General features: G+C 44.5%; 1 protein-coding gene across 1 annotated transcript in view; it reads left to right on the top strand.

Annotated features, from left to right (window-relative positions):
- The window catches only part of LOC138295433 (L-gulonolactone oxidase-like), a 605,777-nt gene that overhangs the window by 255,071 nt on the left and 331,539 nt on the right, over window positions 1-19,167 (top strand). The window contains exon 5 of the mRNA XM_069233730.1: window positions 2,457-2,547. Coding sequence (XP_069089831.1) covers window positions 2,457-2,547 — 91 coding nt within the window. The remainder of the gene's footprint in view (window positions 1-2,456; window positions 2,548-19,167) is intronic.

Raw genomic sequence — 19,167 nt, 5'->3', positions numbered from 1 at the left:
CACCGCGATAGGCAGGACACACAACGTATTTTGCACAAAAAGAGCCAATGGATTCCACACATGAACACAAAGAGAATGTAAAGATTGTATACCACTAGGAGATGTTATCTGATGTGACCTAGTCTGTATAGAGATATGTTAATAAATACTGTTCTGTCATCATCGTCTTTTGAGATTCTTCAACCATGGAGTCCTTGGGGTAATCAAATAAACATGTCTGATGTGACTTGCTCTGCCTATTGTTTTGGAACTGAATATTATTCGAACAGCACACTCTCCAGAGACTGTTTAGGGAACCATTGGTGTAATCTAAGAAACATCTATGAGTATTTATAATGAATGAGCTTTACTTCTGCTGAAAAGAGGACTAACCCATGATCCAAAAATAATGAGCACACGAAAGTGGCTTGGGACCTAGATGGAAAAGCAATCATCCATTGCTGAAAAGATATAAAAAATTCTGAAGACGTTCTGATGTTATGTTATCCGCACCCTGCCAGTATATGAATTACTCTGTTGAGTTCCTGTTGAACCTTTTCAATTAAATACTTTTTGTTGCGATTTGAAATCATGTGCAGGCCTGCAACCAGTTCATTCATGGATGTACACTGAATACATTGTATTTCATTGTGACAAATGGTCTATCCCTAATATCACATATGAAGGTGTACATGTAAGAGAAATCGTTACCACAAGAAAGTATGGGGTTCACCAATGATGTAGAGCTCAGTACACAGGAGACTGTCCGTGGGCTCTTGGACCTCGTTGGGTTCAGAGAATGCGTGGTGTGGGTGCTGTGACAGGTGGGGGGAGGGGGAGGGAATTCCTTTTACAGACTAGGTGGTCTCACACACTATATAGTGTCATGCTTCATCATTTGACCACCTAGCCCCACCCAGGTAGGATAATACCACCTGGGCGGACTCAACCTCGCAGTTAAAAGAACAGGAGGGAGTGCGTAAATATATTTTATCTGGAGATAATGGGATCCAGCTAAACTACGGGGATATAAAAGCACCTAGGCAGTCACCTGTGTGTAGTCTACACTTTAATAGTGGTAACTGCTGGTGCAACTAAAAACGGGGCAGGACACCACGGGGCAGGACACTCACTGGGTCACCTCACTAAAAGTTGGCCGACATGTTTCTGCCCTCTGCTGGGAGCCGTGGAAGGTCTCGGGGCATTCTTCAGGGCCTAGGATCCCTAACCATCATGCAAAGGGCAGATGGATAAGCCTCCCCTCAAAAACGGGAGGGGAGAACAACAAATTGTAATGCGTTGATAGAATGGGCCTACCTTTTGCAAGGAACTACCTCGCGGAGGCCCTAATGATTGAGGCAACTGGCCATAGATTCCAGGAGGGGGAGTGTCCCCTTATAGTCACACTTACATCAAAGGAGGCGCTCGCTGTTCGCCTATCCCGACCCCTCGCTGGACCGCTTGAGATGTAAGAGAAATCATTTAAAGGGCAATTCCCCTTTTTCCACTGAAGTAGATGCTCTTTTTGAAGTTTGTTTAGTTAAAAAAAAACACATAAACCTGTGAGTCTTTGAAATACACAACTTTCCATGCACAACTCTAAACAAGATCAAGTATTTGTTTGTTGTCATTGGAGCTCTCACTCAAAGATTGGTAAAACTATCCCTAAACAGTGACCTGCCATAATGATGCTGAAATGAGAAATTGAATCCTCGAAGACAATAATAATGCTGTAGACATCAGTGCAATATGTTCAACAAAGAATTTTATGTATGTGACATGCCAACGTCTCTTGCTCAGAACTGGCTAGAGCTAGCTCTATGGTGAAAGGGCAAAAAAGTCAATCCCACCCTCAGCCATTGGTTGTAACCGTCATTCACTAGTTCATACTCTGTCATTGGCCAGTCATTGGTTGATGTTAACTGCCATTCATGTTGTATGAAGTTTCACCATTACACCGCCGTGCAGTGATTCCATTGGTCTAAAAAGCAGTGAGTCCCCTGTTGAAATTTAAAAGGAATGAGTCACTGTAGAAGGCATGACCATAATTCATCCATGATAATCTCACATAATAGTGGTACTGTAGTCCCAGGAATAATAATTTATAGTTCACTCCCATTGACATGGTCCCAGTTTCTTGGCATTGGTCACTTCTGTTGTCTCCTTAACATCATCACTTTCACCAGGACTTCAGGGAGTAATTTACTCTAGGGCCCATATTTATACTTTTTTAGCACCGCATTTGCATCATTGTTTGATGCAAAATCGGCTTAAACTTACAAAATACAATAGGTCTCTTAGTGCTTCCCATTCCTGAACAGGTTTGACAGACATGGGGTGGTATGCACTTGTAACAACTTTGGCACATAATTAAATAACAAATGAATTATGCCAAACAGCATCGTAGATTGATAACCGCCTTTAAACAATAAACAATAAACTGTTTTTTAATCCTTTTTTTTTCTCTTTTTTTGCAGTTTGGGAGCTGTTTCTGAAGTGGCTGCTGCTGGGGTCATAGGAACAGGGACACATAACACAGGCATCCAGCATGGCATATTGTCTACACAGGTAAGGTTATAGGACACCTACAGACATCAGCATGAGGCATGTTACAAGGGCTTGCCAGCTTTTTACTACAACTGTGCAGTGATTTAGTAGTCCACTGATCCAGAGGCCGCAGGTGAATGCAAAACCATACCATCTGAAATGCAAAGTAGTTTATAACTCTACTCCAGCTTTTACATATATCTGCATCTTCCCTTTTCTCAGCGTCAGCTGCTAGGTATATTTATCTAGAACCGACTCTGAGTGCGCCCTAATAGACCCTAAGATGCACAGCAAGGCCAGTCTGCCTTCTCCATCCTTTGCTTCATACATTGTATTTTCTGAAATGTCTTTTAAGTTTTTCCAAAAGGCATGAAACCACTTTGAAGAAAATTTGTAGCAAATAAAAATTGGATTTTCTAAGGGTGCTGGCATGTATTGTCCGTTACCATGAGTTCAGGTCCAAACAGAGCCCGCTGAAGACATTTTGTAGACTAGCTCCGGCTCTTGAAAAGCAAGAATTAAATTCCGTTAGGGTATCAGCCATTATTGAAGGGAAATGGAAAACCATAATTGGTTCCCAACAAAAGCCTATAATTATATCCAATGGACCAAGTGATTAAGAAAAAGACAACAGAGGGTTCTTTGGATGGTGGCTTAGTGTTGGCACAAAAGTATGTTTCCCGTACAAAACAACAATGGATCCACCCACTAATTTTATTTTTAGAACCTAGACTGTTTTGTTGCCCAAATATGTTACATCCAGTGCTGATCCCTATTGTGCGTAATTAGTAGAGTGAGCTGTTTGGACAAAATGAGAACCTTAACTGGGCATGGATACCCCAATCTATAGTGGCTGTCTTTACCTCAAATCAGCCAGCAAATAATCCTTTAAATAAACTTTGGCAAAAAAAATAAAAGTGATCCATCTTGTCTTTGGAGAAGGATTTTAGAGGGACCTTAAATGCTTTAGAGGGACCTTAATATGTATCTGATAGTGGGAAATGTAGAGTTTGCTCACAAAGTCTTTCATCAAGGAGAGAAGCATAGAACCAGAAAAGGCTGTACCTACACCTGATAACTGAACATTCATTATCCTCAAATTCACCACAAACAATGGCCATTGAATTTGTGGCCAAAGACGATTTGATGATAGTGAGGCAATGCACAAACTCAGCCACACATGTCCTTTGCCATAGGGAATATGCACACCAGTAACACAATTTTCAAGAGCATGAATCAAGGTACGAGCCATACTTAGACATCATCATTCATATCATTCATATCCTCCATCTACAGGGGCATACTTTAGGGGTCGTCTTTATGGTCCCTCTATTCAGAGGTGGCAAAGTCAATGGGAAGAAAACAGGGGTGTCTGGCCCTTATGGGCATCTGAGATCAGTTCTTCTTGTTTTCTGCCCAATTTGTATTGCTCTAATAGTAAATAGTGCAAGTGAATACTATTAAATGAACATGAGTGAGTGTGAATGAGTTAGAGTAGGAGTAACTGCAAGTAAGTGACAGTGGATAAATGACAATGAATCAGTAAGAATGAGTGTGAGGGGGTATTAGCGTGTGTGAGAGAGAATGAGTGACCATGAGTGGATGTGAGTGAGAATTATTATGAAGAGTGCGTGCAAATTAGTTAGAATAAGAGTGAGAAAGTATTAGTAATGAGGATAAGAGTAAATGTGACTCAGATTGAATGAACAAAATCAGTAAGCCTGTGAGGTTGAGGGATAATGAGGATGTGAGATTAAGTAAGAATGTGGTGCATTGCTTGTGAGTCTGCCTTTGGCTTTGGCATACTGAAGACAATTATTGGCTTACAGTCACTAGTGTAAAATATTCAGGCTGGCATACTGGAGGCAGTTCTTAACAGGTGCACATGTACTGGTATACTCCAGGTAAAAACATGTCATAAAGGACATCTGTGTCAAAAGGCTGGCATACTGAGGGTACTTCTTGGCTAGCAGAGGCGCCAGTGTTAAATATTCAGGCTGGCATACTGGAGGCAGTTCTTAACAGGTGCACATGCACTGGTATACTTCAGGTAAAACGTGGCATATGGGACAACTGTGTCAAAAGGCTGGCATACTGAGGGTACTTCTTGGCTTGCAGAGGCGCCAGTGTAAAATATTCACGCTGGCATACTGAGAGATCTATGTCAAAAGGGTGGCATACTGAAGGTAATTCTTGGCATAGAGGCACCATTGGAAAAGTGCTGGATCTAATGTACTGGGGTAATTCTTGAAATAAGGGGCAAATGTGGTAAAATACTGGTACTGGCACACCAGTGATAATTCTTAGCATATGGAGAACCTGTGAAAAAACGCTGCCACTGGCATACTTGCTGACATTCTTGGCATCGGGGCACCTGGTAGAAATGCTGATGCAAGCACATTGGAGAAAATGTTTAGCATAAGAGAGGACAGTTGTTGCATATAGAAGGGTTGCCAAAACGACAAAAGGCTGACTCTGACATAGTAGAGGTACATTTTAAAATAAGGGTCACAAATGCTATAGGAGGGAATTAATACCAAAATTCTGGTACTTACATATATTTGGCACTTTGTGGCATAAGGGACACACATGGTATTATTTGGGGAACCATGACAAAGTAATAGCACCGGCATGATGGAGGCAGTTTTTTGACATATAGAGGCACCTATAGAGTTATCCATTCTACAATCTCTTTTGATGCTGCTTATTGGGTCACCCTGTACCTGGCAGAGTCAGGTTTGGTGTTAGACATAAAAAAAAACTTGTTTCTGGTATGAAAGAAGCCAATAAGAATCCTAATGCCGATGGGTATCAGTTTTTAAATTCAATAATTCGGCTACTTTACCTACTAGTCACCACCTGTCATTTGTTATACCTTCAGACACAACAAATCCATCCCACCCCTCCACCCTGATTTAGAACTCATTGGATGGGTTACTCCGTCATAACGGTGACGGATATCCTGTCCGCCAAAATCTAAACCCCATTGGATATAATAGGATCTAGATTACAGTGGATGGCATATCCGTCACCATTGTGATGGAGTAACTCGTCCGCTAAGTTCTAAATCAGGCCCCATGTCTCACCAAGTGCAAAGTCTATGTAGTACAATGGAAGAAGATGGAGATCAGCTGCATGCGTACCGTTGGAAGGCAAGCAGGGATATTCAGTGCCAAATCAAAGGTGAAAATGCTATAAGAAGCTTAATCCACACTGAGAGGCGTGATTCAAAATGTACCCAAAATTCCTCGATACTAGCACATGCAAGAGGAAACCCTTGATAATCCAATCTGGGAAAAAGGAAATGTGTGGTTAAACATCACCCACACCGCAGAGGCATTCCTTACACCCCCCTCCACCTACAATGGGGGTCACATCTCGCTGCATTTTTGGCCGCTTCTTGAATTATGAGCCTACCTACCCTAGCTGCCTCAATGGGTTCTTCAGGGCCTCTCCCTAGTAGGATCTCACTGCTGTAGCCTGGCTTTTACTTCCACCAGAATCCTCATTGGTGGTTAATTTGAACTTTGCCAAAATGTAATCATAATCTCCGGCTCAGGAGAAATGTTGTAAACAGATAAAAAAAAGTCATAAGAAGTTTTGTTTGCATTTACCACCTCACACAGCCCTGACCTCCTCAGCCTCCACTGACCAAAAAACACGTGGTTCTGGTGAAGTCTATGCATCAAAGAGCAGCGAGATGTATTGTAGGGTCAGGCATATGCTGCATATACCAAATCACAGGGAAACACATCATCCTGAATTTACCGCTATCAATCTTCACTACCCAAACTATGTAACAGCTATCAATCTTCACTACCCAAACTAACAGCTATAAATCTCCACTACCCAAACTATGTAACAGCTATCAATCTACACTACCCGAGCTAGGTAAAAGCTATCAATTGCCACTACGTAACAGCTATCAATCTCCACTACCTAATCAAGGTAAAAGCTATTAATCACTACTACTACTCAGGCTACCTAACAGCTGTCAAGTCTTCACTACCCAATCTATGTAACAGCTATAAATCTCCCCTGCCCAAAATATGTAACAGCTGTCTATCTTCACTACCCAAACTCTGTAACAGCTATCAAGCTTCATTATCCAAACTAACAGCTATCAATCTCCACTACCCAAACTATCTAACAGCTGTCTAACTTCAATACCCAATCTTCGTAACAGCTATCAATCTTCACTACCCAAACTAGGTAAAAGCTATCAATCGCCACTATGTAACAGCTATCAATCTTCACTACCCAAACTAACAGCTATCAATCTCCACTACCCCAACTAGGTAAAAGCTATCCATCGCCACTATGTAACAGCTATCAATCTCCACTACCCAAACTATGTAACAGCTATCAATCTCCACTACCCCAACTAGGTAAAAGCTATCCATCGCCACTACGTAACACCTATCAATCGCCACTACCCAAATTATGGAACAGCTATCAATCTCCACTACCCCAATTAGGTAAAAGCTATCAATCGCCACTATGTAGCAGCTATCGATCTCCCCTACCCAATCAAGGTAAAAGCTATGAATAACGACTACCCAGACTACTTAACAGCTGTCAATCTTCACTACCCAAACTATGTAACAGCTATGGGTCTCCACTACTCAAACTATGTAACAGTTATAATACTCCACTGGCTAAACTATGTAACAGCTATCGATCTCCACTACCCAAGTTATGTAACAGCAACCGGTCTCCTCTAACCAAACTATGTAACAGCTTTAAATCTTCACTGCCCAAACTACGTAACAGCTGACAATCTCCACTATCTAAACTACCTAACAGCTATCACTTTCCACAAGCCAACCTAACAGCTAACCACTGCCACTACCTAAACTACCTAACAACTGTCTATTGCCACTACCCAAACTACCTAAGAACTATCAGTTTCCCATACACAAACTACGTAAGAGCTATAAATCTCCACTACCCAAAATACGTAACAGCAACCAATCTCCACCACCCGAATTAGGTAAAAGCTATCAATCACCACTACCCAAACTACTTAACAGCTGGCAATCTTCCCTACCCAAACTACATAACAGCTCTCGACTCCCTAAACTATGTAACAGTTATCGGTCTCCACTACACAAACTATGTAACAGCTATAAATCTCCACTGCCCAAACTATGTAACAGCTGACAATCTCTACTAGCCAAACTACCTAACAGCTATCAATCTTCACTCTCCAACCTGCCTAACAGCTATCAATTGCCACTATCCAAACTACTTAAGAGCTATCAGTTTCCCCTACACAAATTACGTAAGAGCTATCAGTCTTCATTACCCAAACTATCTAAATGTTACAGTCTAAACTACCGAAACTACATATCTGGTATTAAACTTCACTACCCAAACTAAGTAACAGCCAAATGCTCCTTTTCTGATAATTACCAGAACAGGAAGTGCAAAGATGAATGTCACTATAATTCCCATCTTTAAGAAGTAGTGAACTCTCTTGCAACCCATTTCAAGCATTTCCTTGAGCAAACATAAGAGGTCCCTCCCTGTGTTCATTCAGATAATAATAAAGATTCCTACAGGTCCTAAGTAAGGGTCTAGCTCAATTATGTTTGTGCATCTCAAATGCCCATGCTGTAGCCACAAACATGCGCACCACCTCCTGCTATTTCTCTCTACTCTCCATTCATATCTGTGCTACACCATCATGCTGTCTAAGCTCACTTAGGGTACCAAGAACCTGGCCATCTCGCCCATCCCTCTCCTCTTACTCTTTGACCAAATGCATGTGCAGTGTAATTTCTCACTCCCCCTTGCGATATCCTATGCCTATGCAAAGATGCACCCTGCATCAGTTTCGGTCAAGATCCTGGCATTATGTATTCCCCTTCATCCCATCACTCCATTATCTCAGTGACCTGCAAAAAAAACTGAACTAATTTGACTTCAACAGTAGGAAGATAATGGAAGATAATGAAAGTCATCTCTGAATGAGAACATCAAATCTGAAAACCATCATCAGACCTCGTATTCTCATGTCAGGTTTCAAGGTCAGCACTGAAAGGCCATTAAAATTGTTTCCTTTTCATAATGCATATTTTTATTTTATGTGGTTCTTAATCAATCAGTTTTGACCCATTACTAGATATGTTTTTTTTTTTTTTTTTTTTTTTTTTTTTAAGTTTCAAAAGTTTTATTAAGAATATATAAGGCGGTACATACAGCATATAAACAAACTGTTTAGCTTTAAAAACATTATTTTTGTTCGTTTACCACAATTATTTCCATTGTAGGCATATATACATGTACTGTCAGGTAAGTAAAAATTCCCAGTTGCATAGTTGAGTTGTGTACCCTTATTTTGAAGAAGAGTGGAAAACAGGTGGGGGGGGTGGTAGGGGGAGGGGGAGCGAGGATAGGGTTGTGTAGGAGGGGTTGGTCTTGATATAGGGGAGAAACAAAATAGTCATATGAAATGGGGAGGGGGAGAGAAGGGAAAGAAAGAGGGAGAAAGAGGAAGGGTAATCGCGGGGGAATGTAGAATGAAGAGACTCGAGGTAGGCAGGGGGTCTTTGTATCCTAAGACTAGCTTGTTCAGGCCTAAGAGTAGATCGTTCTGTACTTCTCCGTCTGTAGCAAGGAGTAGATAATATGTATGATAGGTATGGTAAGGTCGGTTAGAGAGTGTCTACGTCTTATATGAGTTGATTTCTCAGTCCTTGTTTGTGTTGGGAAGCGACTTGTATTACTATGTTGGGTAGTTCAGGGTCTCGGGCATGTGACAAAATTAGAGGCCTGTGGATTGATAGAGAGAGAAAAAAGAGAGAGAGAGAAGAGAGGATAGCGTAGATAGGGAGAGAGAGAGGGGGCAATAGGAGATTAAATGTGTTTCCGGAGTCTAGGATTCTCAGAGGGTGATTGGTAATTAATATTCCCTAATCAATGATCATTGAACATTGATCATCCGTTGGTCATCCACCAGCCGCTTCATGGTCTCTTCAAGAATGGGCGCCAGACCTCCTCAAACTGTTCTGCTTGGTCCTGTAGGTTATAAATCACTCGTTCATGGGTAGCCGTTTGATACATGGCCGTCATCCATTCCATGGGTGTGGGGGCAATGCTAGATCTCCAGTGCCGGAGTATGCATATTTTGGCCGTGGCGAGCGCCGTGTGGATTAATCGTTTATGTGCCCGCGATAGGGAGGGATACGGGCGAATGTCATGTAGAATGATAAATGCTGGTGGAGTCGGTTTTGGTATCTGTATGAAGTCCGATAAGGCGAGGCGTACCGCGTCCCATAGTGACTGTACCGTGGGGCAGTGGCATAAAATATGAAGTTGGTCGCAATATGGCTCTGTGCATCTCCAACAGTTCGCGTGAGGTAACAACCCTGCCCTGAAGAGTTTAACAGGGGTCCAGTACCATCCCTGAAGGATTTTAAATAGGCAAAATTTCAGGCGTGCTTCACGTACGCCCCTGTCGAGGGCTTCTAGTATGTCTGGCCATTCTTCGTCCGTGTAGGTTATCTCTAGTATGTCCTGCCACTTTAAGCGTAGTCGTTCAAGTAAAGGCTGAGAGTAAAGGTGGTTAGTTAATTCGGCATAGAGGCCAGCCAAGACGCCTTTTTGTCGGCCCCATTTCTGAAGATAGGTGACGATGGGTGAGGTTTTGAGGAGCCACGGGGGGGTTCCTAATGTTCTCCGCATACAGTGTTTGAGCTGTAGATATCGCCACTCCTGGTTACTTTGGATACCGAATTCTTCCTGGAGGGAGGCGAATGTGCAGAAGCTATCTCCATCTATTATGTGAGATATATTGTGGATACCTGCGTCGGACCATTGGGGCCATCTGAGAATAGTCCCTCCTATTTTAATGCTTTTATTCCCTGCTATGGGAGCCTGAGTATGCAGGGAGGGGTGTACTCCTAGTAGTCGATGGGCTCTGCACCACGCTGTGTTTGTAGCCTTGAGGATGGGGTTAGTTAAGGGAACGTGGTCGGCTTATGTTCCTCCCATCTCCGTATACTGTCCATATAGGAGTTTCTCTGTAATCACCCATTGCGTTGGATCGGCTGTATCCGGAAGCGTATATATTAGCTGTGAGAGTTGTAGGGCCAGAGAGTATTGTTCTACCGAGGGTAGTCCTAATCCTCCGTAGAGCCGTCGTGCCAGTATTATTGCAGGTTTCAGTCTTGGGCGTGAGGAGCCCCAGACGAAGGCCCTTATGGATGCGTCTATTAATCGGAGTGAGGAAAGAGGTATCTGTAGGGGAAGCATGCCTAACACGTATATGAAGCGTGGTAAGGTGACCATTCTGACCGCCTGTGTCCTGCCCCACATGGACAGGCCTAGTAGGGACCATTTGGCAAAGTCTTGTTTCATTTTAAATATAAGGGGGTCTATGTTGTCCCTGACCATATGTTCTAGACCTCTGTTAATAAACGTTCCTAAATATTTAGAGCGGGTCGGGGTCCATTTGAATTGAAGGCCATGTATCGTTGCCCTCGTCGTTATGCGGGATAATGGTAGTGCCTCACTTTTATCCCAGTTTACCCGATATCCGGATAGGGATGCAAAGTCTTCTATAGTGGAAAGTAGTGCTGGGAGCGAGGTTTCTAGATCGGACATTGTTAACAGAATGTCGTCTGCGTAGAGATATATTTTGGATATGCCCCCGGTGATATGGATCCCTTTTATTTGGTGAGAATTTCGTATAGTGGCAGCTAGGGGTTCCATGGCCAATAAAAATAGAAGTGGCGACAAGGGGCATCCCTGGCGTGTGCCCCTTCCGATAGGGAATGGGTCTGACATGATGCCCCCACAGTTAACCTGTGCTGTGGGGTGGTCATATAATAAACGTACTTTAGAGATAAATTGTTCCCCCAGGCCAAAATGCTTCATGGTTGTGAATAGGTAGGGCCACTCAATTCGGTCGAATGCTTTCTCCGCGTCTAGGGACAGGGCTAGGGCTTCGTCAGGTAATTGTATGGATTCTAACAGTGTATGGCAAAGAGTTCGCATATGATTTCTGGAGGTACGGCCTGGTACAAATCCTACTTGGGTATTGTGAATCAACGATGGTATCACCTTGCGGAGCCGCGCTGCTAGAACACTGGCTAGGAGTTTGACATCCCCATTCAAAAGGGAGATAGGACGGTAACTGCCGCAAAGAAGGGGGTCTCTCCCTGGCTTAGGCAAGATGACAATCGTGGCTTTATTGGATAGAGCGCCCAGGGAGCCTTCTTGACATGCTTCCGTCAGTGCTTCATGTACTGCGGTTATTGCCTCCTCCCCAGACCATTTATAGAATTCCGCAGGGAATCCGTCCTCTCCTGGTGATTTATGGTAGGGGAGGCTTGTTATAACTTGGGTTATCTCTTCTTTGCTTATGTTACCGTCCAAGAGGGCCCTGCCTGCCTCAGACAGACGGGGCAGATTGGCCGCGGCAAGGAATGTCTCCATTTGTGTTTGATCTGTCGTTGTTTCAGGAGTGTACAAATGTCGGTAGTACTTGGCAAACTCGTTTACAATTTCTTGTGGGCGAGTTAGCACTGCTCCTGAAGAAGATGTTATGGCCGCAATGGCAGAGGCTGCCTCTCTTTGTCGGAGCTGCGCCGCTAGGAGGCGACCTGCTTTTTCCCCTTGTTCGTAATGGCGGCCTCGCAATTTTTGCAGTGCGTATTCCGCCTGAGATGTATAGAGTTCATTGTGTGCCATGCGGGCCTGTTCTAAGGCGTGTCGCAGCCTAGGGGATGGTTGGGCGGTATATTGTTTAGTGAGGTCCCGTATCGTGGTCTCTAAGGTGGTTTGGCGGGCTATTCTGTCTTTGTTGGCCAGTGCTGCATCTCGCATCATATTCCCTCTTAGGGTTGCTTTTGCTGCCGCCCATAGGATCCTTTTTGAGGATACAGTGCCTGAATTCTCGGCCATGTATGTGGTTACATGAGCTTTTAATTGTTCCTTCCCTTGTGGAGAGCGATATCTGTGTACAGCCATTCGCCATGGTTTACGACCAGAGAAGGAGAGTCCCACCTGGATCCGGATTAGTATTGGGGAGTGATCTGAGAGCCCACTGTCTAGGATACAGGTGTCTTGGATATGAGGGATTACAGTGTGTGATACTAAGAAATAATCCAGACGCGATTGGGTGCCATGGACGGTGGATAAGAAAGTATATTCCTTATCTTTCGGGTGTTGTATTCTCCAGCAGTCCACCAGACCGACGTCAGTGGTCAGGTCTGTCAGAAGCGCTCTGTCGTGATTGTTACATACATCGACAGGGCCTGTCCTATCCATTATGGCGTCTTGGACGAGATTCCAATCTCCCCCGATTATGTATCGAGTAGTTCCGATTTCTGTCAGGAGGCGATTTAGCTGTAGAAGGAATGGGCGTTTTGGGCCGGTTGGTGCGTAAACGGATCCCACGCATAAAACAGTGTCCCCTAGTTTTAATTTAGCAAATATATACCTTCCTTCCGTATCATTCCAGGTTTTAATGATAGTGACCGGGAGGGATTTACGCACTAGTATCGCCACTCCACATTTGCGGGGTCCGTTACTTCCAGATTCCTGACTCGTTGGACGGCAGCTGAAGGCAACCCTCCCTACCCAATCCCGTTTAAGTTTACTGGATTCCAGAGTGTCAAGGTGTGTCTCTTGAATCAGAGCTATATCTGTTTTTTTGGATTGAAAATAGGACAGTATCTTTTTCCGCTTAACATAGCTCGTCATGCCGTGTACATTCCAAGAGAGTATGCGTAATGGTCGCGTCGCTTGAGGGTGGGGCTTCGACATATTGGATAATTGTGAGTAGGTAAGCACCCTGTGGGAGATATTGACTTAGTAGTTAGAGTGGGAGTTGTGTTTCGATATGATACGGTGTTTTATTTTATTTTATTTTATATTATACGGGGGTTAGTAGCTGGTGGAGGCCAAGGGAATCCTCTGGAGAAGAAAGAGAAGAGAGAGGAGAGGGTGAAGGAAGAGAGGTAATATAAGTAGGACGAGAGCCAGATGGAGGGGAAATATGAGGGAGAAAGAAGGCAAGGAGAAATGAGAGGGAGAAGAAAAGAGGGAGAAGGGGGGGAAGGGATGGATGCGTGTGCTGAAGTTGAGATTGAGAGTATAGCAAGAGAGCGTGCAATTTGGGGGAAGAAGTGGAGAAGGGTAGGGATGAGGGAGGTTAGGAGTCCAACCTCCTTCGTTCGTTAGGTCTGTAAACGGCGGGACCGATTTCTCTCGGAGCTCTCGTGCCGTCGGGCGGTCTCGATCGGGGGGGGCGAAGGAGGGAAACAGCAGACAGCCAGTTATCGATATGTCGGTGATAAGGAGGGGTCGGGGGGGGCACACAGCAGTGCTTATGTTTATGTATCGGGAAGTGGGTCTGTTCATCGATGGTTAGTGGCTAGTGTATTAGTTATATAACTAAAGTGTATATTGGCAGAAGTAATGATCGGTTAATAACTATAGTACCTGAGCGGCGCTGGAGAGGAGGGAGGGGGTGCCGGGTGTTGATGGGGTATGATGTTTAGGATGTTGTGCCTAGTATTTGATGTTGTATGGTATCGTAGGGTGTTTAAGAGTTCATAAGATAGGGTCGTAAATTAAAGTAGGGACTGGGCAGACAGAAAGACCGAGACCGGCTGGCGAGGGGAGGGGGGGGGGCAGGGCAGAGGAGGGGGGGGAGAGAGCTCAAACAGAGTATTATAGTTCTCGCGTATGCATGGGTACATAAAGATACCAATATACAATATAATATAATACTTCCTGAGCATTTCTTTTCAACTATAACACTGCCTCGTCTCATCTCGCCTTACAACTGTTCAATGACATATTAGGTTAATCAATATAACATATCCTGGCATCTTATCACATTATCATGTTAGGAGCCATTATGCCAAACGTCTCTCTATTAATCGTAGGATAGGTAATGAGTGTAGCTGAGCCCCGGGTTACGCGAGGATAGTGCGTATCTCATCCTATTACTAACTCCTTGCCGTGTATTATTACATCATAATACTGACCTACTAAGGTCTTACTTGGTATGTGCCACCATCATAGTCGTTCTGTTGTTGGTGATAGTTTAAGATAGTAATAATGATTAGGATGGGGGTGGCTACGAACATCTGGGGAAAAGAATAGCTAATAGTTTATAATTTACATTGTGATGTTATAATGTGGTGTGGAGTGGCAGTATAGAATGTCATAATATTTCGCTTTGTTATGCGGTATTATGTTGTATTATGTCCTCGTGTTCTATTTATTTTTTTTTTTTTTTTTTTCCCCAGTTTCTTATTGTAGAATAAGGTAAAGTCAAGTAGTGGGAGCTTTGATATGTTTCAGGTTATATCGTATTGTGTGTCCCTGAATTGGGATTAATTTATCTTTACGTTGTCTAGTCCCATCCCTTGGGGTGATAATGGGGGCTAAACGGTTCTAATGTCGGCGCTGGTCGAGTGTGGTGTGTATTAGGAAAGTTTCACATACTTTGTTGTTTACTACCATGAGATACTTTGTAGTGTGTGGAATGTAAGGTAAGTTCCATGATAGTTAATTAGTGTTTATTTTTGTTATCTGTTTAATGCCCCTGTTACCTTGTTACCTTGTTATAGGGTTATAGGGTCGGGACCGGGCCCTTATTAAACCTACAGTGAGTTGGTGGGGTCTGATCCCTGTTCTAGTAATCATCATCTGTTGTATACTGAGGGCAAATAACGATTTACTGGTAGTTTCCATTATAGGGCCTCGGCTCTAGTCATAAAGAGCATATATTTTTCATGTGTCTGGTTTTAACATTGATACTGGCAGTCTTAGACAATTACAATAGTAATACACATATGATCTGGAAAGGTACTCATCCTTCCGCGGAGTCTATAGTTGTTATTTTCGACTCTCTGACGATAGTCCCATAAGTCGTCTTGTCGCGTTACCTTCTCAAGAAGACCCAGTTGTAGGCTTTAAAGGGGAGCGGGATTTGTCTCTTTCCGATAATTGGGTGTGGGTTACTACTGCGTGTAAAATCTGACCCCTGTCATCATATGATCTAGTTAGTCTCTCCATGTCTCTACCTCTATGACTGGCTCCGGTGTCGTGTAGAGCCGTCTTCACCTTTTCTATTCCCGAGTGGGGGGTTTCGGCCCTATCACTGCCTCCTACAATGTCATGCTCACTGTCTGTGTTGTAAGAGTCCATAGGCTGGGATTGGAAAGAGTCAAGGAAGAGTCTCAATTCGTCGGGGTTATAAAAGTCCTTGGATACTCCATTTTTTGTAACCCACATTCTTGCAGGGTCAAAGAGACCGTATTTCATCTCTAGTTTGCGAAGCCGGGGTCGTAGGGCTAGGAAAGCCTTTCTACGTTCGTTGGTTTCCTTGGAGTAATCGGCGGTTATTCGGATCTCGTGCTGGTCTATTCGGAAAGGGCCGTGGTTGCGTGCTACTTGGAGTATTTGTCGGGTTTGATTATGCCGCAGCAAGCATGCGATGATTGGGCGGGGCCTTGAGGAGTTGTCAGAACGTTTTGGGCCTATCCTGTGTGCCCGTTGGAATTCTAGCGGCGGGTCAAAGTCCAATGAAATCATTTTTGGAAGAGTGGAGGTCAGAAAAGTCTGCATATCCGAGCCTTCTTCGTTTTCCGGGATCCCAAGTATGCGGATATTGTCTCTCCGGCTCCTGTCCTCCATGTCCGTTAGTTTGCTCCTGAGGTAGATGAAGTCTTGTTCTCGCACCTGAGACGTGTTGATCTGCGTCTCTAGTGATCCCATGCGTTGTTCTAGCCCTGTCACTCTAGATTGGAAGCCGGCAATGTCAGATCGCATGGATTTGGTTTCTAGTGTCAATGAAGTTATAGAGGCGTCCATCCCCTCTATGCGGCGGCTGACGGTGGTGATCTCTTGTAGTATCCTGTCCATAGTCGTGGATTGATCTTTATCAGGCATCGTGGTGAATTCGTTTAAAGGTGGCGATGTTTGAGGGTTTATCTTCGTGGGGGTTAGGCGTTTGTGTTGTAGCGCTTCTGAGAATAATAGTTGTCGTGCAGGCTTGCTGACAGGTTTATGGTTCGGTTTGTTGCCGGGCATCGCCTCAATTGTCTACAGAGTCTGACCACGTGGGGCCCGAGATTCCCTCCGTAGATTCCGATAAAAATATAGATGTTCGGTGGCTTACACTGGTGTCAGTCCACTCCCTTCTCCTGTATCTCTGTTCTCTTGGCTCCCTCTGGCTCTCCTCGTCCCCGGTGCCCCCCCAGTCGCTCACCCCTCTCGTCCCCTCGCCTCCACGTGCCTCCCGTCGTGCCCCTCCGCCCTCCTCAGTATTAGTTGTCTGGAGGGGGAGGGAGAAAGGTTATTATCTCAGCGGGAGGGTTTTTGTTGTCCCTCTGTGATGGAAAAGAGGGGAGAAGTCGTGCCTCTGCCTCCGGCGATGCCGTTCTTATTTTGAAGAGATTCGATCCTACCTCTCTTTGGGTTTCTCTCCCGGCTGTCGAAGGAGCCGCACCCCTTTGCTGTGTCTTCCCGTCTCCCTGTGGGGGGGGGGGGGAAGGTCCACGGGTGTTTGTTGGCGTTGTAGGGAGATGGATGCGGGTCGTCACGACTCCCGCAGTCCCTGCGGCCTGTTCAGCTTGCTCCTTGCTGCTACGGGCACGCCGTCCGCGGTCTTCCGAAGACGCGACTCCGCCCCCTTTCTCCAGGCCTTATCGGCCTGGGGCGAATCGCGAGTTTCCTGCCTTGCGTCCCGCTCCTACGGGGCCCCCGGACATGGTTCTGTGTCGCCGCTGTTGTAGGGGTGGAGGGGCACCAAACCCGGTGTGTTGTCCGGCTGTCTTCTCGCCCCCGTCGCCCCTCCGGGACCGCCTTGGCGCGGAGCTCTCGCTCTAAGTGGCCATCTTGTTTCGTGGCCCGGCCACGCCCCCACTAGATATGTTTAATATTTAGTAGACAAATATATTTATCTTCTTTTGGTATACAAATCTACAGGTATGATACATAGTACCCTAGAATCTTTATCGAATTTACCATACGTGTCTAACGATTATGGACCTGATTAAGATCTTGGTGGAGGGGAATACTCCGTCACAAACATGACTGATATCCTGTCCGCCCTATTACAATCTCATTATAGCCTATGGAGATCATAATACGTTTGTGACATAGTATAAATGAGGCCCTAAGTGAGTTTTATGAAGAAAAGTAAGCATATGCACAACATTTTATTTTAAATTGACTGCAAACATTAAGCTGAAGGAAGTGGAAAAGTCACTCGGTCTGCAGGAGAAAAAAAAATTGTGGTGGCAACTGTTGGAGTAATTAATTTCCTTATGTTTTCCACTAAAAAAATTGGTTTTCGAATAAATCAGACTGTGAATAGAAAACATATTATAAATATTTCTATAAATGTATTTTACACAGAGGCGGTCGCCACTGGGTAATTATAGTTAGGTCTGTGTTTCCATAAGAAATACAGTTTTTTGATTTGCTGATAACTTTGTGCTGTTTTTGATTAGTTTTGGAGTGATTCGTTAAGTGGGAGCCGAGAGAAAGAGGGGTTCCACAACGCAAAACCCCATTCCTTTTCCTTCAACTTTTTAAAGAGCCACTGCTGCCAAAACTGCTGAATGGAATGACACCAAATTTGGCAGGAAGCTAGATCTTGGTCCAGAAAGTGTGCTTTTTGTGATTTTGTGTAAATCAGTACAGTAATTTCTGAGAAATTAAGGATCAAAAATATTTGTATGTCTGGATGGTTCAGTTCAAGGAACTCTACTTAGAATCCCTTGAACCCAATTTAAAAAACATAGAGCCCTCTGATTGGCCCAGGGGACTTTTTTACTCTTGGACTTTCTTGTTCCCACGGGAGCAAGATGATTGGCTGCTTGCAACATGAGAAAAATGTTTCAGGTGGCCATTACAGGACTCAGAGTTTTAGTCCCCCATCCTGTAAACAATAAACAAATATATATTTAAAGGAGCATGGTAGGGAAATCTTGACCCTGGGGCAAATATACATATTTTTTTAATTGGCTATTTTGGCCTGATGAGATAGGGTCCCTGGGGCCAATACCGGCTTGGGGCAGGGGAACACACAACCCTGCTCCCGTTATTAAAAAAGAAGACCCTGGAGGATAAGATCCCCAAAGCCACCAGAGGCCCAGGCCCTCTTAACTAAATAATATGGCCCGCTCCAGGGGTTGGGATTCTACGTGCCCTAGTGGCTTGGGTAGGAGGGTTGTGCGAAAAAAAGAATTGCTGGCTCCCACCATGTCCGACAGCTGACCGGAGGGGTTGGCTGTTGGAAGTGGGGGTGGGGGGGCGGGTTGCTCACAGGGCCTGGTCACAGGGGGCCTGAAGCAAATCTCACAACATGTACCACTGGGCATGGCTCCCCATGGGTGATTTATGTAGGGCCTGGCCACAATCCAGGCCCTGCGACCAACCCACCACATGCATGGCCAAAGGCTGACTTTTATATATGTCTAGTAACTATAGCTCGAACACTCGCCATGCACTGCTAATTTCCCCACATCTTACATCACTCATGATCAATGTTCCCTCTATTTTTTCGTTCTCATATGCGGCAAAAGAATGTTGGCAGGTACACTTTTCTTGCCTCTGGGCGCCACTGAGTTATAAGATGTGCAACAAGGCAAGTCAACCAGCTACCAC

This window comes from Pleurodeles waltl, chromosome 5, assembly GCF_031143425.1.
Source record: "Pleurodeles waltl isolate 20211129_DDA chromosome 5, aPleWal1.hap1.20221129, whole genome shotgun sequence".
NCBI lineage: Eukaryota > Metazoa > Chordata > Amphibia > Caudata > Salamandridae > Pleurodeles > Pleurodeles waltl.
The sequence above is the reverse complement of the archived record's forward strand: the minus strand, read 5'-3'. Positions and strand labels throughout refer to the sequence as shown.